Source organism: Bemisia tabaci, chromosome 10, assembly GCF_918797505.1.
Source record: "Bemisia tabaci chromosome 10, PGI_BMITA_v3".
Classification (NCBI taxonomy): Eukaryota; Metazoa; Arthropoda; class Insecta; order Hemiptera; family Aleyrodidae; genus Bemisia; species Bemisia tabaci.
The window spans coordinates 4,655,450-4,678,628 of NC_092802.1; the positions used below are offsets into that span (position 1 = coordinate 4,655,450).

General features: G+C 40.6%; 1 protein-coding gene across 1 annotated transcript; it reads right to left on the reverse strand.

Moving 5' to 3' along the window:
- Positions 1 to 563: 563 nt before the first annotated feature.
- Positions 564 to 22,709, reverse strand: LOC109035884 (uncharacterized). Its single transcript, XM_072305087.1, has 4 exons — positions 21,429 to 22,709; positions 13,379 to 13,576; positions 8,477 to 9,148; positions 564 to 3,777 (listed from the first exon to the last, which is right to left on the reverse strand). The coding sequence occupies exons 2-4, from the start codon at positions 13,574 to 13,576 to the stop codon at positions 3,139 to 3,141; spliced, it is 1,509 nt and encodes a 502-aa protein (XP_072161188.1). The 5' UTR covers positions 21,429 to 22,709; the 3' UTR covers positions 564 to 3,138.
- Positions 22,710 to 23,179: the final 470 nt, after the last annotated feature.

Genomic DNA, 23,179 nt, shown 5'->3' on the forward strand with positions numbered 1-23,179 from the left:
GTTTTTAGAGTTTGCCGGGTTGAATTTGCCGGGAATAATGTAAACGGGAGAGCTGCCGCCATGTTCTGGTCGACGAGTTCCGAGCCCTGTGTGCGCCGAACTTCGGCCACTTTTTCGATACATTGTCGATCCAACATGGTGATTTGGAATATGTAGTAATTCCAATCTCCTTTGTTAACATCGGATGGTTGGGCCCCGTGTATCTAAAACAATCGATTATGTATCGAAAAAGTGACCCAGCGCGACACAGGAGTCTCGGAATTCAGGACCTGAAAAATGCTTACAAGTGGGGCCAGCCCTCCCATTTACATTACGACTTTGCATACTCTATGATCTACACACGCACTCTCACATACACAATACGATGCGACCAATCTTTTAATGAACAGAATGAGGGCGAAAAGCCTCGGATGATACCAAACAGTAGGAAGGAATGTGACTCATTCTAACTATGTAAAATAAGAGAATCATAAAATTTTCATTAGAACTTTGCTAAATAACTAAACAAAGAAAGTCACAAAAGCAAGGAATATAAGTGGGAGAACAAAGAGATTGCATAATAAAACCCTTTATTATAACCCCATATGAATCTACAATTTTCACAGACACAACTTAAATTTAAAAACTACTGCTAAATTAACCTCTCTTTCGAAAATGCAACATGCATTGGAGTTAAAGTGGACTACATTTTGCAAGGAACTGCAATTTCTGGCTCATCCGTAAAAACTCTCAAGTGCATCATGAACCGATGGAACGTACCTTCGAAACAGAGCTCGAAATTTTGGTGTGCAAAATGTATCCAATTAGTTATCAAACCAGAGGAAAAGAGGACCATGGTAATGAGAGATCGATGGAGAAGAGAGAGACAAACCACCTTTTTTTGGAGCATCTCAGCTAATTATATTATTACATTATATCTTAATTATATTACCCTCCTCCTAAAGTTGGGATCCGGACTATATTATCCGGCTTTCTTGGGTCGATTACCCGTGGTCCGTTGCGATATATTGATTGATCGGCCATTTAAACCTATGGAAAAGTATCGATAAACAGGGTGTTCGCAGCGAACACCCTAATAATCGATTATTTACCACAGCCCTTAATGGAGAAATATCGATGGATTGCAAAGCACGCCACGCCACTGCCATGAAAACGCTTTCCTCTCGGACCACGTCAATCTCGACATATACTGCACTTGAAAGTCATAGGTACAGGATTAGCAGCTACGTACTTTTTTTGACACCACTCGAGAATTATCTGAGTGATATGGTTTCAAATTGTTGACAAAAATTCCTTCTTCAGAAATAAAACGTAAGTGTGTGAATTATCAGAATTTTAAATATTCTTTGTAGCGAATGATGCAAAGTCAACCCCTTCGTCCATTGTGATGGCTACACGATGTGTATTTTTTATTCCTTCTTCAGAAATAAAACGTAAGAGTGAATCATCAGAATTACAGCCGGTGATGCAAAATCAACCCCTCCGTCCAGTGTGATGGTTATACGATTTGTATTTTGTTAGATTCATTTTTGTCGCTAATTATTTCTTTATTTTTATACCTCAAGTCCCGTTTTTCCAAACTTCATAAATTTGTTTGACGTTTGGTATAATATACAATGGCTTATTGGGTTAAAGCTGATCATTTCGAAAGTAAGCAGACGTACAACTTGACCGATTTGAACGTAAACAAAAAAACGAGATATCAGGGAACGAGACCCACTGATGTGCTTTTTCAAGAGAACGCCGTTTGTAATTGGACGTAATTATGTAAAAAAGAATTATGTTGCAGACAAGCCTTATTCACACAGTTCCTATTAGCATAAACACGTCCATTGAAACGTGAACCTAACTGCAAAACTGAGCCGGATACGGTAAAAAGAGGGTTGGGCATCCTCTTAATGTAGTTCCAATAAATTTGAACATAATTCCTAAATCTGTTATAGCACCTCCATGAAGCTTTTGAGAAACACGTATATTATATCGTCACCTTTCAGCCAAAATATCACAAGCGCCATTCTTGACGAAGAATATAGGGTGCCTTTTTGGGGCTCGGGACGTGTTTGGTTTAAAAATAACAATTCAGCTATCAAATTTATAATTTTTTACTTTATTTAGGTATCGTCTAGGTACTGTTCTATTTTGCTGAAAAAATGAAGGGGAAAAAACAGTTCTTCACAAGCGCCATGAGGTTTCAAGACAGGCTATCAAAAGCACCGTGACTAACAGTTGGCTTGACTTTTTCTTGCAGATTTTACATAAATGATAGATTGACCTGATTTTTCATAATCAGATGACAAGGGTGACTCAGAGCAAGTATTCAAAGTCTTAAGTCTCTGTTAAGTCTGTTAAGTCAAAGTCTTAAGCTGTTTTTAACAGCCGTGATTAACCGTTCCCGTTTTAGCTTGGTCTCACGTAGCTTGGTTCCCTTCTAAAGCCCGTGATACTTTGGCCGAAGGGTGACAATATAATTTTTAACCATAAACTACGTCGTATTCATTATTTTACCATGACTTACGTACCTACCGGTTTATAACTAACATTAAATAGCTCATTATTTTAAAAATGTCTCAACCCAACTTACACAAGCCAAGGTTCTGTACTTGAAAACCACATATTTTCTTTCTTGTTGTTGTTGTTGTTGCTGCTGCTGCAACGGGTCCAACTGGAGTACTTTTATGGACAGAGTATGGCCATTTCTGTGCCGGTTTTTCATTGGTCGCGTGAAAATAGGCTGGCACGATGTTCTTACGGCCGTAAATAAACAAACAAGATGGCTGTTATCAGGAAGCAAGTTTGAGGTTTTGCACATCTTGCATCCTCCTGTGATGAAGGCGAAAGGCGATTTAACAGTGTTTTTATATGTGTTTCATGTGTTGATCGTAGATACGCTAGTTTAAATGATTACCGCCGTATAATTGAAATTTTTATCAAATTTCAGCTTCTTATCGATATTACGGTGAGCCGCCATCTTGTTTGTTTATTTACGGTCGCGAGAGCATCATGAAGCCTAAAAACTCGTTATTGACCAATCAAAAAGCGGCACAGTTTGACTGACGGATGAAAAAAATGAACGACCATACTCTGTCCATAAAGGTACTCTAGGTCCAACTTCCCTGGGTGTCCCATGCACAGGAGTCTCTACACGCACTGTGAGATTGGGGTCAGGTTGTTCCTGAGAGCGTTGTCGCAAAACGACATCTTGACCTCTTTCCACACAAAGTCCACTTTCTTATTCGAGCCCTTCAATGTGTCTGCGAGAGTCTTCGGAGACTTGATCGAGCACAAGCATGCCTTGTTAGATTGAGAACATCTGCCGAAATTACTCCTGAGCTCTCCGCAACTGGTTTTCGTCGCCTTGAACAGGATGGCTGCCGTTCTCAAGAATTCGCAGTATAACTGGCAGTGAGATTTGAGTTCGGTCTCGGCGGCGGGAAACTTACTACTCAGGAGGATGCAAGGGTCGATCATGGTGTTCAACAGGATCTTGATGACGGTCTCGAGCTGTGCCTTCCGTTGCTTTTTGGCCATGAGTGCCTCCTCCTCTTTGGTCCGTGCCTCGGGACCCAGATCCGACCCGATGTCTACATCGCCGAATGACTCGGACTGCGCGCGTGACAGAGTTGGCGACGCCGAGCCCGAGCGCGCCGGGGAGACGTATCCCGACCGCAATGGGGATGAAGTTGGTGATCCGACGGGTGATCCTTTGGACGATCCACCCCATCGCCGTTTGAGACTTTTTCTGAAAGACTTCGTTACAGCATACCACCCTCGCTTCGCCTAGCAGCGGAGCCACGAGAAAAAAAGAAAAAGGGAGTCAAAGTAAATAACAAGAAGACCGTTCCAACGTTAAGACGTTGGAGAGATCCGGCACTTTTTCCGGCTCTACACTTGATTTAAATGAAATTGACCAAAACCAAATCTTTTTTCCAATTGATTGATATTTGGACTGCATTTTGCAATTTGGAACTATAGATTCTGGCTCATCTGAAAAAACACTTATGTGCATAGGGGAACCAATGGCACATGCGTTGTTTTTAAACCGGACCAGAATCCATAGTTCCAAATTGCAAACTGCAGTCCATTTTCTCGGACATTCATTGGCTGTTTAAGACACCATCCGGCGGATTTAAAATGTCAAACTTCCGGGTCACATACCCCTATTCCTGTTTCTTTACAGTTATTCTCGCCATAAAACTCAAAATTTAAAAACATGCACACGCGCCCTTTTTCCATAACGACGGTGAAAGTGAAACTACAAAGATGCGAATTTCAGTCGCGGTATTTCGAAATCTCCGCTACTATTTCATATTTTCAAAGGAGGGCGAACCAACATCATAGTCTAAAGTTTCCAAAGAACATTCTCTATGAAGAGCAGAAAAATCACTAAAATTATCAAAAAATGACGCTCAGTAGTTTTTTCGCGTGGAAAAGAAACAAGACGACGGTTCCAACGTTAAGACGTTGGAGAGCGTTCACCGTAGCACCTCGTCAATATCTAAAAGTGCACTGAAAAAAAAATATTGCTGAAATTGCCGTAGACGCTGGTTTTTCATGGCATGGTGTAGCTAAAAAACGAACGTGCAAACCATGCAGGTAAAATCGCTATACCAATTTCAGCTAACTTACACACACGCGTGTAGGTGATTTTGCTCTCTGAAAAGCTACGTCTGTTACCTTTTTAGTTATTCTTCCGTAAATTTCGCAATTTTTCCGTAAATTCCGCTATTTCAGCCTAACTATTGAGCTATTTTTACTGTTCGCAAAGTACCAATACCAAAAAATGCAGTTACACTTCCAAGCCACTCGATGCAAGATTAACTGCATGAAGGCGCGCAGATGTAGCAAATCGGTGTAGCAATTCGTGCTAGTCGTTCACTTGATTCAACACCGTGCCGTAGATAAGAAAGCTTTACGAAGTGAAGCAAATTTTGCTCCACCCTAAATCGGTGAATTAGCAATCCTTTTTTTTCAGTGTATAGTTTTTATGGGAGGATTGAAAACAAACAAATGGTAGGAAATCAAACATAAGAATAAGAACTTTGCAAAACGATAATCCGGGTATCGGAACTTGGCTGTCTTGAAAACGCCTTCAAATGCGCCGTGATACCTCACGCATTCCGTAGAGTTAAAATAGTTGTATCATTGCGCCTTAGAAATGCGACGGCAGATTAAAATTGAAATAGCCTTCATACACGCTGGGCTTGTCAATTTCCTTTGACATTTTAGCAGTGGTGAATGCATAGCTGAAGTGCGCTCCAGCTAGAGTTGTCTTCAGCAAATGGGTGGTTTTTATACGAGGATTAAAAAGAAACAAGTGGTTCGGAACAAAACAAAAGAATATGAAAAGAATATCCAGCTAGAAGTGTATTCAGTAAACGAGTGGTTTTGCGCGGACGGAAGGGAGCGCTGCAAGACGCTGTTGAACTAAACGTGGAGCGTAACCTAGGAAACGTACATATATACAAGAAATGTCCTGTCATCATAGAGTAAAATATAGGGGTCATTAGTGAAGGGGTGCTTTGTACCCAAAGATTTTTCTAGAACTACGGCGACAAAAAATTGGAACGATACTTGAAAGAGTCATTAAATAAAAGTACGTTGCAGAGTTTCAAAACGTAAAGATGTTAATTTCTCAAAGACAAGCCTGCAGGCATTACATAATGTAGACAAAATAGGAGAAGAAAGGTAGAAATGGTACATTAAAAAAATTGAGAAAATAGGTATTGCTTCCCGCCACGAAAAATGGCTTCCAATTATTCTTTTCACTAATGACCCCTATATTTTACTCTATGATGACAGGACATTTCTTGTATACATGTATGTTTCCTAGGTTACGCTCCACGTTTAGTTCAACAGCGTCTTGCAGCGCTCCCTTCCGTCCGCGCAAAACCACTTTTACACATTGATGAGGTGCTACGGTGAACGCTCTCCAACGTCTTAACGTTAGAACCGTCGTCTTGTTAGCGGCTCTGGTGCTTGCACTAGAGCTGCTATTCCGGACGGTCCCAGCTGGGGAGTATCAATGCAGCATGTTACATTGTAGAGACCGCGCGTTGGTTGATGGGAATCGGCGCCATTTTCGGCTATGTTCCTTGTCATGACTTTATTTTATTGCATACTGTTTTATTGTTAGTCAATGCTATGTTGTGTATTGTATTTTTGGAATCATGGTGATACAGTCAACAATTCAAAACTTGTTTGTGCTTTTATCTCGTGATGGAAAAAATGTACTTTACGTTCAAAATTTGAAAATTTGAATTTTAAAGTTTTCGCGGTTAAGGAAGCTTTAACCACTGGGTTGGAGCTTCCTAGTTAATTACTCGATATCAGCTGATAGCAAACAAAGGTTACCAGGGAAACCGTAAACGTCTAACAACTATCGTGGCCATTGGGGCGATTCGACAGTTTGAATCGTTTTCGTTGATTGAATCGACAGTTGTCGGATTGTACATCAATGACAAAATGTGTCTAGGCCCTCATTCTTGACTACAACTACTGCCCCCAGAGCCGCTCTCCGACGCCAATGCGTTGGAGCTTCCTGCTTGTTTTTTTTCTACGCGGAAAACTACTGGGCGTCATTTTTTGATAATTCTAGTGATTTTTCTGCTCTTCATAGAGAATGTTCTTTGGAAACTTTAAACTATGATGTTGGTTCGCCCTCCTTTGAAAATATGAAATAGTAGCGGAGATTTCGAAATACCGCGACTGAAATTCGCATCTTTGTAGTTTCACCGTCGTTATGGAAAAAGGGCGCATGTGCATGTTTTTAAATTTTGAGTTTTATGGCGAGAATAACTATAAAGAAATAGGAATAGGGGTATGTGACCCGGAAGTTTCACATTTTAAATCCGCCGGATGGTGTCTTAAGCAGCCAATGAATGTCCGAGAAAATGGACTGCAGTTTGCAATTTGGAACTATAGATTCTGGCCCGGTTTAAAAACAACGCATGTGCCATTGGTTTCTCTGTGCACATAAGTGTTTTTTCAGTTGAGCCAGAATCTATAGTTCCAAATTGCAAAATGCAGTCCAATTATCAATCAATTGGAAAAAACGATTTGGTTTTGGTCAATTTCATTTCAATCAAGTGCAGAGCCGGAAAAAGTGCGGCCACAACTGAGCCAGTTAGGGCAGAACACTACTTACCCCTCTAGACACTACTACCCTCCTCTCCATTCGAACTATGAAAAATTCCAACAGATACAGAACAGATCTAACAGATTCCTGTTCGGAAAATACATCGCACTCTATACAGTTATCGAAATCTACATCGAAAGCGAGGTTTTTATCCAAACAAAATTCTGCTTTCATTTCTCTGAACTTTTCAAATTTTTTAGTTTTAAGATGGTTCTTTAAGCTTATGAGCAGGGGTCCTTTTATTTTGGCTAAAAATTCAAAATTTGCCGAGACTTTTGAATTAATCGATGCTAGAGTACCTGTATAGGGAGAGTACCGACAGATCTGGAACTCCGAAAGTCCATCAGGCCTTCACCGATGCCTCCGCGAATAAAGTCAGGGCCCAAAAGGGCAGCCAACCTATGAATTTCAATTATCCAGAGCGATTTACTGATACTATTGTCACGAACCGTCCTTTATTAAGCACGTGTTTGACTCAGTTTTTGCATAAATTTACTCCATTTGCGGAAGAACGCTCATTTCTGTACATTCTTGGCCATCTTGGTTAGAATTGGAATCTGCAGACTGGCAGTGAAATTTTGTGCGTTAGAAGTTGGTTAGAAGGGTGGCTGCACTTTTGGGCCCTAAGCCCTCCATGAACCGATCTGTCGGCACTCTCCCTATACAGGTACTCTAGCAATCGATGCAATGTATCGCATGCCAATTTGACCACGTTAGAGTCCCTTTATACTGAGAGTAAAGACAACGCGAATCCATTTCTGATTGGTTCCCGTATTTTAGGTCTTCGCAGTGTCACAAACGGGAAAAAATATTACGGCTTTACAAATAGCAAAGATTATAAACTGGAATAGACCGGGACATTGTATTTGGGGTCGTATTGGGGGCACGGCCGGCTAGGAACAGTTTGAATGAGAGAGGGAACGGAAAATTCGGAAGGAAATTTCGGGAGGAATTCGGGAATGGGTTGATCAAAGAATACAAAAAACGTCCGATTTGTGTAATCTTCATTCTCGCTAGTGACATCCATAAGTCGCGTTGTCTCAACTCTCTCTATAAAGGGACTCTGGTTTGGCCACTCATTCACAGAGATGAGTATAAAGGTTTGCCGGCCAGGTTGGCCTAGCGGTCCACGCGTCTAACTCTAGACCAATAGGTCCCGGTTTCGAATCCCGGTGGTGGCGACAAATTTTCACGGAACTGACTATCAATTCGTGCAATCTTCATTCCCGTTTGAGACTCCACGAAGGGAGGTTGTCTTAACTCTCAGTATAAGGGACTCTAGACCACGTGAGAGAGCTTGACGGATTGCACCTTAATGTAAAATGAGGGTGATCTACTCACGGTGCCCGTTGATTCCGACTTGCTCAGCTTCTTCCCGTCTTTTGCTCCTCCTCCTTTCACTTCCGTGGCTTTCTCCGCATCATAGGAGAATGATTTGTATCTTTCCAGAGTTCCCTGGTTGATTGCGCCTGCTTCTACCTGTGTGTCCACGACAAATTCCCTTGCATTCGTCAAGGCAGTATTCATGATGTACCAGAGAGCGGAGAGATACCCCTTCTTTAGAACATGCTCGTAGTTTGGGTAGCATGAAGGCACGTCCGAGCAGCAGAATAATCCCGTGAGTGCCCTAATGTGATCGTCTCTTCTTTCTTCATCTTCAGGGAGGTACCCCTCAAACACAGGGGAGTTGGCAAGGTCGGCGGTAGTGTCGCAGGTATCTTTAGGGAGGAACCGCGGGGAATCGAGAGTACTCTGATGGTAGCCCACTAGAATCACCGAAGGAGCTTTTTTCACACTTATGCCGTCCAACTTAAGCCACTGATGGTCTCTCAATTGAGCTTCTCCTATCATGATGAAGTTTGCATGCAGATATTGCCTCATGGCATCCTGTCTGAACACGTGCGACAGTAATTGTACCTTCCTTACCGCCTTACCTGTGCGAGAATGTCTCTTTTTTTTTTCTTCCACATATGTTGTCGCCTCCTTTCTAATGCTCTTGCATTCCTCTACATACTGAAACGCATCAAATAAAAGAATATGTTATACATGTTCGGTTATTCTAGGCAATGCGATGGACTACTTCTCAAGGAGCAGTGATCGCAATAAGTCGCGACTTGATCGGAGAAGGTACCACAATTTTATCGACGTCGAATCATTTCAATATTACCGGATGAAAATTGCAATAAATTGCCGTTCCATCGCATAAATGTGCATCAAAATCGCGATTTCTGTTATGTTTGAATTGCCCTCCCCACCGGTCTAACCGTTGCATGGAACCTCGTCTGTCCTGCCGTGATAGCGAAGAGAGCAGTAAGTGACAAATTTTCGAACTTTGATTTCCTTTAAAGTTCGTCTAACCCTGCTAAAAATGATGAGTAGGCTATTCAGAATTCGCCGACTCACATTAGTAGAATTTCCTACTTATATGAGTAGAAATCCTACTCATATCACTAGAATATTCTACTCATAAGAGTAGAAAAGTTCAACTCATATGAATTCAATTTTTTTAATTTTTCAGAAGTGGTGTTTTTGACCAGGACACACCGACATTACATGTAACTTTGAAAAATAAGAACATTGTGTTCTTGTAATTTTTTTGATGCGGTGACTAGTTTCTGAGATATCGGACACGGTAGATTACACGCTGAACTCATGTGAGTTGAAATCTCTAGTCATATGAGTTGGAATCTCTAGTCATATGAGTCGGCGAAAAGTGAATAGAGAAATTCTGCTCATATGAGTTAAATTCTATTCATTTAAGTTGAAGTTCTATTCACATGAGTTGAAATTCTATTCATATGAATTGAAATTCTATTCATATGACTTTGATTTTCTACTCATTTGTACTCACCATTTTTAGCAGGGAAACTCTCTTAGATGAGATCAATGAAATTGCTAAAACAGCGAAATTCATCACAACCGTTTGAAAACGAGACGTATGAGAAAGCTGCAAGAGTGCAAAAAATGACGTAGTTTTAGGCAAGACAGCCGTAAATGACATTATTCCTCTAGAGAACCAATGAAGACAGTGCTTTCAAGTAAAGTGCCGCCCTCTTCTGCCAATTTCTAACCTGAAAATGCGTTTGTTTTGTGTCCAAAACGCAACAACGAAAGCATGCAAAGGATAGCACTTACAGATGTCTTGCCTTATAATAATCTAGCATTAAAATGAAAACTACCCTTTTCATGTAATTGAAATAAAATCAGTCGATTTTTAAATCATCCAGACGCCTTCTGGGAGTCTTTCGGACGATTTGTGGCCTTTCGACAAAGAACGGACGCTTCTTTCAATAGGTACAATTTTTCGGTCAGAGGCTTCTGAGCCTGTTTTTCAAAACTTCATTTTTGCACTTTTTGCTTCCTTCCCTATCACGGTAGTGTCCTGTAGACGCCCTTGGTCTCTGGACAAGCCTTCTTGTCTTTTGTCATTCTGCGTGCTTGACAGCACAAGCTTTCTGCCGTGTTAAGGAGAAACGCCGTACAAACTCTCAGGCGTTGCCAAATTTCCTTCGGTGAATCACGAATTATTGGACAAATCCGTAAATATTTTTCTTCCAATTTCTCGTATAATTTTGTTCGCAAGTTCGCCTAAAGTTTCTGAAAATTTCAAGGAAAAATATTCACAGCTGTCCTCAAAAATAAACGTTTTATCGAAGGAAATTTGGCAACTGATCATCATTCGTCATCATTCGTCTGGCATCATTCGTCAACTCGTGTCCGTCTCTTCCTTTTTCTGCAGGCAGTGGCGTGTCGTGCTTTGCGATATATCGATTGATCTGCCATTTAAACCCATGGAAAGGATCGATTGACAGGGTGTTCGCAGCGAACACCTTATTAATCGATTCTTTACCGTAGCTCCAAATGGGGAGGTATCGATAATCGATCATTCACGCCTCGCCCATGTCTGCAGCCCACCAAACATACCGTCCTTCTTCCTAAGCTTTAAACTTCATGCAAACTTTGGCAATCTGCACAGGTGGAATGTTTTTACAAGGTCCTCGCCGATTAGCGCCCAATTGACTCATAGCCTCAAAAATATTAAAATCTCAAATTTAGAAGGGGAATTTTACTAGGTTTCAGATGTCCTGGATCTTCTACAGTAAATGAAGATTGCGGTTTTCTAGCAATTTTCTCAAACTTCTCGAACTTCCAGCTCCGCCGTGATAGCGAAGAGCGCAGTAAGTGCAAAAATGAAGTTTTGAGAAAACGGTCTCAGAAGCTTCTGACCGGAAAATGGTATCCCACCCCACCGTCCTGGGACACTCTTCTCATGAGCAATCTTAAATATTATTGATTGTACCTAAGCAGGTGATCTCGATCGAAAAATCTATAATTTGATCAAAAACTCTATAATTTGATCAAAAACTCTATAATTTGTCGAAAAATTTATCGCGATTTTAGCGACGTTGATTTATTTCAATATTATCGTATAAAAAAATGCGATCATCGTCATTTCATCGCATAAATTTGAAGCCAAATCGCGATTTTATCGACGGCGACTTACGGCAATATTATCCGGAAAAAAAAACGTGATAAATTGAGATGAAATGTTGAGTTTGCCAAACGCTATTTTTAGAGATAGAATTGCGACATGATAGAGGATGATTTAGGCGTTGATGATCCCAGCGATTTTACGGCGCCGAAAGTCGCAAACAAATCGCAACTTAATTTCAAAATAATTCGCGATTTTCCCGTTGAAAAATGCTGCTTGAGAGGTAGGTCTTTTTCCACAACTCGCCGCACAAAGATATGCGTGACTGCCCAAGTAGCACAGATTGCAATAAGTAGCAATTACGTTGTACAACTATTGCAATTCCACTGAGTGCTGTGTATGCTGCCTAGCTCCTATTTGAAGGGGACCCGTTTATTGAAACTTATTGCAATGACATTGAAATAAGATGCAATTTTTCATTGCATTGCATATTGTCTATCTCTCTGACACATGGAGCTCACTTTGTTGATTGTTTAAAATCGCCAGTAATCGACTAAATAATGTAAAAATATTGCAATGGACCACTAGACAAGGTACAAATTTAAGTATTCTGATACATGTTTCTTGACCAGAATGGACCACTAGACAAGGTACGAATTTAAACAATCTGATACATGTTCCTTAACAAGAATTTCACGTAGAACATGATTCGTGCAACGAAAATTACTGAAACCAACTCCTAAAGAAGATATTAACGTTTTTATTTCACATTGGTTACGAGAAATTTGAACTGCCCGCTCACAAGAAACTCAAAGCTCTACGTGAGTCAAATCGAGCACTACAACGGTTTCAGCAAGCCTCTCAGTCAAGCAATATACATTTCCCACCACGTGTTGTTTAAATTACAAGAAATTTGCTATAGCTGAGCCAGAGTGTCAAGATTGAGGTTGCCAGATTTTTATATAGCAGAGACTGGCATGATAACGTTTAGCGCTCGATGTGAATCACGTAGAGCATTGAGTTTTCATGAGCGGGTGGTTTGAATTCACGCATCAAGAATCACTAAATAGCTTCGTAAGGAGTTAATTTTTGTAATTTTCGTTGTGCGCATCGTGTTTTACGTGAAATTTTGGTTGATTGACATGTATCAGAATGCTGAAATTCGTACCTTGTCTAGTGGTCCATTTCGCGTAGAACACGATTTGCGCAACGTAAATAACCAAAATCAACTCCTGACAAAGATATTAACGTTTTCATTTCACATTGGATACGAGGAATTTGAACTGTCCGCTCACAAGAAACTCAAAGCTCTACGTGAGTCAAATCGTGGACTACAACGGTTTCAGCAAGCTTCTCAATCGAGTAATATTCATTTCCCACCATGGGTTGTTCAAACTATTAGCAGTTTGCTGCAGCTGAGCCAAAGCGTCAAGATTGAGGTTGCCAGATTTTTATATCGCAGAGACTGTCATGATAACGTTTAGCGCGCGATGTGAGTCACGTAGAGCATTGAGTTTTCATGAGCGGGTGGTTTGAATTCACGCATCAAGAATCATTAAATATCTTCGTAAGTAGTTGATTTCGGTAATTTTCGTTGTGCGCATCGTGTTCTACGTGAAATTTTGATTGTGAAACGTGTATCAGAATGTTGAAAGTCTTGCCTTGTCTACTGGTCCAGTTAAGGGTAAAAACACCACCATTTTATTGGAATCAAATTACGATTTGATTTCAATGTTTTCGTTGCACTGTGCTACTTGGGTGCTAGGTCTCATTCATTCTCGGGTGGCCGATAAAATAAGGTTCCATCGTACCTTGACGTTCGGCTTGCCCGTGTAGGTCACAGTTTTACAAACATACGGCCCTCCCGCTATCTCCGATTCTGAATCGCTCCCAAGTTCATGTTTGACCTTCTCCGAGTCCTGCTTCGCAATTTCTATGAAATAATCACAGCGAATTTGTGCAAAGAGGCTTAGCCACAGAGCCATCGCCAGTGCTTCAGCGAACTTCATCTAGAAACAAACAAGAAAGGAAAACGCAACATGAATTCGTTGGAAAAGGGTGCCGAATAACTGAATTGTTGAACATATACTAGAGTCCCTTTATACTGAGAGTCAAGACAACACCCTTCATGGAGTCACAAACGGGAATAAAGATTGCAGAAATTGAACGTTTTTCGTAATCTTTGATCGGCCCATTCTCGAATTCCTTTCTTCGTTCCTTCCCTCATTCCGTTTGTTCCTTGCCGAACCTGTAATTCCCCGGTCCATTCCAGATTATAATCTTTGCAATCGGTGAAACTGTAATATTTATTCCCGTTTGTGACACTGTGAAGGCCTAAAATACGGGAACCAATCAGAAATGGATTCAAATTGTCTTGACTCTCAGTATAAAGGGACTCTAACAAATACTATTTTCATGTCATTGCTATTTGTATCAATCGGTACTTTTTGCCAAAGGATGTGTCCCATTAAGAGGGGTTTTTTGGCCCAAAAGGTTTGAGGGTATATTTACAGGAGAAAGTGGTAGTCGCTTGCGCTCATACATAGGTGAACAATCTAATTTAGGACCGAAAATGAGCAATTATTCGAGAAAACTGCAAAACTTCACCACTTTGCGCTGATAAATCAGGCAGAAACCTTTCAAAAACACCTCAAATGAGGACAAGTTCTCACAGGGTAGATGATTAAGAGTCGATTCGACCATACATGACATTATTCTGAGCTGTTTCAATTTTCGACCAAAGTTAGACCAAAATACCCTCCAATGGGACACATCCTTTGGGAGAAAATATTGATTCGTGAACTTTGAATGTGAATTAATTTTAAAGATTCCGTCCAACTATCTTGATTTTAAGCTGATATGCGGCATTTAAGCACGACCGCGATTTGCGGCGAACTACCGTGCGTCAGCTTAAAATCAAGACAATGGAGATGTTGCTTGTGTGAGGGATTTGCGATTTGACTGTTAATTCTTATGTAAAAGTTCGCGAGAAACACGATGGTGCCACTGGTTTTCTCTGAAATCATCTCCCAAGCTCAAAAAAAGCTCTCAAAGTGAGGCCAAAATGGAGGGGATATCCCGCCCTACCCTGAGAGTACACCTCTACATCAAGACGAACTCCCCATGCAAACATAGGGAGCAAATACATTAGCAGGGTTGCCGTGTTTTCAGTTTTGGAGTCCCCAAATGAAATGGCACCCCTGTCAATGTATTTGCTCCCTATCTTTGCATGGAGAGTTTGTCTTGATGTAGAGGTGGACTCTCAGGGTAGGGTGGGATATCCCCTCCATTTTGGCCTCACTTTGAGAGCTTTTTTTGAGCTTGGGAGATGATTTCAGAGAAAACCAGTGGCACCATCGTGTTTCTCGCGAACTTTTACATGAGAATTAACAGTCAAATCGCAAATCCCTCACACACGCAACATCTCCATTGGACGGAATTTTAGTGCGTTTTCATCATAATTTCGTGCTGGAACTAAATTTTCATCGATTCGATGGCCGAATCGGCTGTCTAAAAAGCAGGCCATTTGTGGAAGGTTCTATGAGAAATTCCTTCAATTATCGGCTCTCAGAAGATCACCACATGGCTGAAATGGGTGGCATATAGGTGATCGAGTGCTTAACATAATCGTATTCAAGAAACTCCGGAATTGAACTATCGAGTTAATTTATTTTCAATAATATAACGGGATTTACTAGGTACCGGTGATTTAGCTATTATAACCCCAAAATACTTTCAAAACGCCTTTTTTATGCAAGACTCAACAGAATTTTTTTTTGGGCTTAAATGACTCAAGAGACACTGTAGTTCAAGAATCCAAAGAGTTTTTGATTGTGGTAGATTAAACAATTTAAACTCGTTCATACCGCATACTGTGTATTCTATGATGTACGTATGCTATTCCACTCTTGCCTTCAGATCAGAATTCTTAGAAGGAACTCTTGATTTTTTGTGTTGAGAAATGGAGTTTTTGTCAGTATCTTTGGATTTCGAGCCGTAACCTCTCCTCTATTCGGCCGATCTTTACAAATGAGGACTCTTTTTATTTGTATTTTAACGGAGAGTAAGGAAACACTCGCTAAATAAACGGAAAATTGTCTTTTGAAAATTTGGTGGATCCTGGCGTCACGGTGAGTAGTTAATCTAGCGAGAAAGAAAAGGGTCGACGCATAAGGCGAGCGGCGGCTCTTGTTCCGGTGCTCAAAACCCGACATTGATATTCTATAACCGGTCCATACTTCACTGCAGTGGTTAAAGAGAAGTTCTGAATGGGCCACGGCTAGCACATGCTCTAATGAGTCACGAGGCTCATCACAGATTGCACGTACAGCGCAAGACGCTCATTGGCTAAAAAGTTGTGCCGGGAAAGCAGCTTCTAGATTCGAGTCGTTCTACCGTAGGAGAGCTTATATAAGGTTATGTCAAATGAAATATTACGGTTTTGACAAGAAAATGTTCTCAAGGGTTTGCAATCAGCAGTTCTTTGATAGAATACTTGACAGTAGTAGACTTGACAGTATAACGGTTCAAAGACAAGTAAACGGGTGCGCGGAAAAAAATATTTGGACGGCCCCGTTGAATAGCATGGGTTGATCGGTATGTGCTGTTCTATGCTAGAAGCGAGTGCTTTCAAAAAGCGAGCTTTACTGGCACGCTTAAAAACGCCCTCAAGTGCGGCGTGATACCTCCCGCATTCCGGAGAGTACGTATAGTTGTATCATTGCGCCTTACAAATGTGATCGACGGAAGAATAAAATTGCAGTAGCCTCCACGCCTGCGGTGACCGCTTTACCTTGATATTTTTTTATAGTTTTGATTGCATAGTTAACCTGTGTCTCAGTTAGGTTTTGAATTAGCGATCCGGCAGTTTTTTTAGGATGATTGAAATAAATAAGCGGGTAGAAATAAAAGGTTTGTGGGATTTCAAATCAACGATTGAATAGAGAAAATCCAGAAAAAAGGACTGTAAAGCTGAAATAAAACGAAAACACCGGCAGGACGTTTTGGCAGAATTACTCGCTCATTCTCAGCAGGAGAAAAAGCTGAAACCAAAACTTTAAGACAAGGAGATGAGCGCAGAACTGTTGAATTAGGTCATACGGTCAATCATTCAATCGTTCGGGTGCGCCGGACTCGAAGCGGTACGACAATAGCGGTCCCGAAACTGTCAGTTTAACAAATGAATGTATGAATGCTGAAAGAAACTTCGTAAAACTGAGTAAAAGTGAAAGAAACTCTAAGCTATGCAAAGCATGAGTGTATACAAAGTTCCCCTATCAAAACGATTCCATGGGCACATGAGATTTCATCGGATCCACATGGGTATTTTATTGGGAGCCATCGGAACCAATGGGATGGGGAGGTACGTCTTTGGGTCCAGAATAAAGGTGAATGAAGATATGAACAGGATGCCATGGAATGTGATTTTTAGCGAGCGATCGCCTCAGCCAGAAAAACTCTCTTAAAATGCTGAGAAATTGAGCTATTTCACGACGTTCTCAGAATTGTTCTAGCTTCATTATTAAGTACTTACTGAAAATATCTAGTTTATTTATTCACGCGGGTTTTCTCGGAGAACGGGTATAAAAAATACATTTTAAGAATGCCCCCGATGTATGACCCATCTATCTATGCGTATTTGATCGGCTGATTCCGTATATGCTCTCAGATTTTTCCTACCACCAACCATTACTATTCCCCCCCCCCTCATTTCCGGGAAAGTCGATTTTCCTCGGAAAACGAGCTGTATTAGTATTTTTGTGACGATTTTTATGTTCTGAGGAGTTTCAAAAATTGCCGAGATCCTCTTCAGATCCCTCTTGATATATCGAGAGCCCCCCTGCCGTGCCAAGGAGGAACACCGCATGAACATTCGAAAGTTGCCAAATTTACTTCGATAAAATGATTATTTTTGAGGAAAGTTATAAATATATTTCCTTCGAATTTTGAGAATCTTTCGGTGAAATTGCGGACAAAATTACCTGAAAAATTGGGAGGAAAACGGTCATAAGTTTACTAGAAAATACGCGTTTTGTCGAAGGAAAGTTGGCAACTTCTGAAGGTTTGTTCGGCGTTTTTCCTTAGCACGGCAACACTGCACTCGAGTTCGACGTCGAATCGTTATTTCTAGAAGGTCTGATTTTTCAGTTCCTGCGGGCCGATTATTGAAACTGATGGACAAGGCGATAGACAAAGAAGACATAGGAAGTATGGAGCGATCCTATGGGTTGACATGGTTGGTTCTTATAGACTAAGGAAGAAAATGATGGACTAACTGTCGGGTCTTCAGTGGGTTGCCGTTAGTTAGTCTATTACCTACTTCCTATGTCCATTGCCACCACCTGCTTCCACCAATAGGATCCCTCCAAATCCCTTTTGTCGTCTTTGTCTATAGCTTTGTCTATCAGTTTCAATAATCGGCCCGCTGGACTGTTTCAACTTCCAGGGAAATTTGAAACATTTTCGCCGTGTTTGATCCATCGATTCTTGTGTATTTCAAGCTGATTGCCCCCCGAATATGGCCTCAGAAATTCGTTATTACTCACTATTTTCAGAGAAAAGTCAATTTTCTACGGTCTACGAAAATTGTCTCAAAAACACCGGAAAACTCGTTCTCCGAGAAAAATCCACTTTTCCGGCAAATGATGGGAAAAATTTGAGGTCATATTTGGATTCAGCATTCTAAAATACAAAAGCATCTCTCTGTCAAGTAATTTAAGCCAGAAACCCTCATGTGGCCTCGCAGAAATTCGTGATCATTTACCATTTTTCTGGAAAACCCGATTCTTTGGCTTAAAAGGATATTTTTGGCCGTTTCCGTTGTTATCGCGACTGTTACTCCGTGTACAAAGTAAATGTAAGTAACATTTTTCTCAGGTACAAAATAGGTCATCACTTATGTATAATGTCTCTGAATCCGAAAATGGCATCCATTCATTGCTGTCGCCCCTCTGTTTTCTAGATTAGACACTGCAAATGTGCAAAATTGACTTATTTTTGTCTGACATGCAATATCTTTTCAATTAATTTTTCTGAATCCATGATACAGAGGTACTTACGTATTTAAGAATGCCGAATTCGAATATCACCTCCAATTTTTTCCACCGTTTGTCGGAAGAGTAGATTTTTCTCGAAGAGAGAGTTTATTGGTATTTTTGCGATAATTTTCCCAGAAAATGAACTTTTCCTCTTAAAATGGTGGTTGATGACGAATTTTTGAGGCCATATTCGTGGTTTTCAGCTTGAAATACACAAGAATCGTTGTATCAAACATGCGGAAGATGTTTAAATTCCCTTGGAAGTGGGAACAAACTGGAAAGCTATAGGTCCGGAAATATCGGACCTCCTAAAAAACGAGGGATTGTCAGAGGTAAGTGAGGGTCAAACTCGGGCTCAACGCTTCTCCATACTTCAGGAGAGACCATAAGAGGATCTCAGAAAATTTCTGAAACTCCTCAAAAGTTCTCTCCCACTAAGTCGTCGCAAAATTCCGAAAAAGCTCGTTTCTCGAATGAATTTCGACTTTCCCCATGAATGGGGCGATAGGAATAGTGAGGATCGATATATTGCACATTGAGGACATGTCTAAAATGTATTTTTAATACACTCTGATCCTGGGAAAGTTTTTGCACTAATTTTGACTCGGGAAAATCGGATTCGGAAAACCGGAGAGTGTTGAAAAAACCCGAGGTTATATTATTTGGATTTAGCAGCTTAAAATACATAATAATCACTCTACCACGGGTCCAGAAAAATGTATACAAATACATTGCAAGCGTGAAAAATATACGTCATATTTGCCGTAAAACTGAGAGGCCATAGGGAATGAATAGGACATTTTCGGACTCAGTAGCTCAAAGCACATGGGGATAGTCCTGTATCACCCGATAAATATGTTACCTACATTCTGCAGAGGATGACAACCGCTAAACATAAAAAATGCACAAAATTAACAATTTTTCGGGTAAAATCGGCTTTACCGGGAGATTGGAGGATGTTTGAAAAATAACAGAGGTCATATTCGGATTCAGCGCCTCAACACACACAAGTATCATCTTATCTCGGCTAGGAAATACTTTTTTAATGTTTTTTTTCTGTTGAACATTGTGACATAGCCTTGCAATATCAATGATGAAAACGCCACTAAAACGGACCGAGTGATCAATCCAAAATAGCCGCTGAAAAATTAATCGAAAAATTAAGTCGGTTATAATCGCCAAAATCTAGTGGCGAGTGATCGGTCAAAAATAATGACGATTTAAAAAATCTCTTGATTTGTAAATCTTAGGAATTGATATTTTTTTATAGTTTAATCTTGCGTCATTTTTGGTATTTTTTTTTCTTTTTTTCTTTTTTTCTTTTTTTCTTTTTTTCTTTTTGCTCCGTTTTTATTTTTTTCCTTACTTCTTTTCTTTTTTTCTTTTTTTCTTTTTTTCTTTTTTTCTCTTTTTTCTCTTTTTTCTCTCTTTTTTTAGGTAAATTAACGCAAGACAACATTTGTTGGCTGATTATTGCACGGAATTTTCCTATCAGTTAATTTCAGAGATTCTTGCATCATATTTAATTTTTGAGCTTCTGCAGAAAATACAAAACAAAGAAATATTTCCACGGCGCGGCGCAAGAAGCTGAATCATAAAATTGTAATTAGCAGCTACCCTGATTATAAGGAGCGGCCTGACCGGGGTTGCGAGGATGCTTGAGCAACACAGAAATTCTGACAAGCGGCTCGATCAAGGAGCCCCAGCAACTCCTCTAGGCGCCCCCAAAACTTGAAAAACCCACGTAAAGGAAGCCTTTAGGCTCGATTGGGTAGCTCTCATCCGAGAGAAGGGGCCCCGAAAACGTAACATCACCCCCAAAAATTTTCTCGCCAGACCGACACTGCTGATTATCAATAGAGACCTTTTTAAATACAGGCATTAAACTCTTTAACAAATTACCCAATGAAATTATAAAATGTAAAACAATTAGCAGTTTCAAGCATTACCTATTTGAATTCCTTGTACCAAAGTGTATCGAGTGGATTAGTGTATAAGTGGATTGAGTCAATCAGAGGTCGGATATGAAATTTTTGACCACCCCTGCAAATTTTTATATTTAATTCGTCACATTTTAAATTTCAATGTATGGTTCAGGGAGAAAATTCCACGAGAAAACCAGTGAAACCACTAATACATCCTTAAAATTTTGTATAAACGGAGTTATAAGCCTTTAAAGTTTCCGAATTTCGTCCGACCTCTCCTATTAACTCGATCCACTGTGCAGCATCGCAAACCGAGTTGTGCAATGGACCACTAGATAAGGTACGAATTTCAGCATTCTGGTACATGTTTCTTAACCAAAATTTCACGTAAAACACGACGCACACAACGAAAATTACCGAAATCAACTCCTTACAAAGATATTTAATGATTCCTAATGCGTGAATTCAAACCACCCGCTCAGTAAAACTCAATGCTCTACGTGATTCACATCGCGCGCTAAACATTATCTTGACAGTCTCTGCGATATAAAAATCTGGCAACCTCAATCTTGACGCTTTGGCTCAGCTTTAGCAAATTGATGATAGTTTGAACAACACATGGTGGGAAATTAACATTGCTCGATTGAGAAGCTTGCTGAAACTATTGTGGTGCGCAATTTGACTCACGTAGAGCTTTGAGTTTTGTGTGAGCGGGCAGTTCAAATTCCTCGTACCCAATGTGAAATAAAAAGGTTAATATCTTCGTTAGGAGTTGGTTTCAGTAATTTTCGTTGTGCGAATCGTGCTCTACGTGAAATTCTGGTTAAGAAACTTGTATCAGATTGCTTAAATTCGTACCTTGTCTAGTGGTCCATTGCCGACTTGCACCGTCGACTTACCTTTTTTCAGGAGGAACCGTGCTCCAAGAAAACATGAATGGTCACCAACTGTCGAGGAAAGGAACAGCAGACAACGGCACGCTCTTCCCACCGATCGAGCAGAGTCTGGTGAACATTCGCGATTCCGTCTCGCAGTACCGGCTTTTTGCGGGCTCTCTTATTGAAAAAATTCAAAGAGAGAACGAAATGGAAGAGTCGAAACCGCGAATCTGCGTCACCAACGCAAAAGGCAGTTTTTGCCGAGAGACCCTCCTCGAACGTGAGTGCACGCGAAGCGTCGCTCCTCTGACGTAAGGGCGTATCTCTGTTTCCGCACATGAGCCTCAGAAAGCTGGGATTTAAACCCGAAGTAGGGCTCACGTGAAAATTGAGATACGCCCTTACGCCAGGGGAGCGACGAAATGTTCCTGTACGTTGACACCGTTATCTCTGATCGTGATCGCTCGCTGACAGTTCTGAATTGGACGCATTTCTGCCAAACGGAACTATGCGCATTAAGACCTGAGCCCTGAGACCCATAAGAATATATGTATACCAGGACTCACATCATAATGCACATAGTTCCGTTTGGCAGAAATACGTCCAATTTTTATTTTCAGTGTTTCAGCTCGACGACCCTGATATGAACCAAACATTCCAGTGATGCGACTTGCTAATGCGTTTATTCCATTTTCAATTTTGTTGGAAAATAAGGGGCCATGCGAGAGCTTTAAGGGGCCAGACAGAGCGAGCGCACGATGGGGCAGATCGTGTCCGTCGCGGCGCGAAACTAAATTTTTCGACATTTTTTTTTACCTCATCAGAGGCATCTTAATCGATGCTCAGATACCTACTGATAACGAAATTACATGGGAATATCTAAAATATTCATTGTATCTGCGGTTTCCACGTAGATAGATATGCAGCATGTGGAATGTGATGAACCCAGATTTTTACAACCTGAGGCGCGCGTTGCATAGTCACTTATTTTACGGTGCACTCGTGAACCTCACACCATTATATGCATCTGACTGGTAAACTCCATTGTGCGACAAGTATTTTCGTTTTTGCAGATCCCAAAAATATTGATTTTTAGCTGCAAGGCATGAGATCAAAGTTGCCCAAAATAAGCCCTAAAAAATAAATTTTTCAGAATTTTGTAGACTGGGAAAGTGTCATTGCGGTTCGTTGCGCGGTTTTCTTTGGTACTTTTAGGAAGCATATATCCTAGAGATACCATATACCAAAGCACAAATGGTACGAACCGGTACAACCATATTTTTCGGATGCTTCTTTGAGGTGACCTCCAATTTCCACGAAAATCGGATATAGGGGTTTTAAGGAACCACGGTACACAGTAAAGTGACCAATGAAATATTTCAACACAAATTCATGTTTTAAGGGTTTTTAAGGTTTCTAATAGCATTTCTCGCTCTTTCCATACTTTAGTGTGGAAGGAAGCGGAGGGGCAGGCCGACCAAAATCAGACAGTCAAAAATTCGTAATGGTCAACAATTTTCTTGAACCCAGTAAATAATGATAATCTTTTTACATCCGTTCACACATTCAGCCTAAATAGGACTGGGTTTAAACCAATTTGGCAATGAATATGAAAATCCTACCATCACATGGCCCCTAAGTTTAGAGTAAGTTGACCGTCACTGACACTAATATAACTGATGAAATGTCAACTTCATTGTTGAACTGTAATTTATGCAATCTTGCGTGCTCCAGGGTGATGTCTCAGAGGTAAAGGAGGAATCTATATCGAA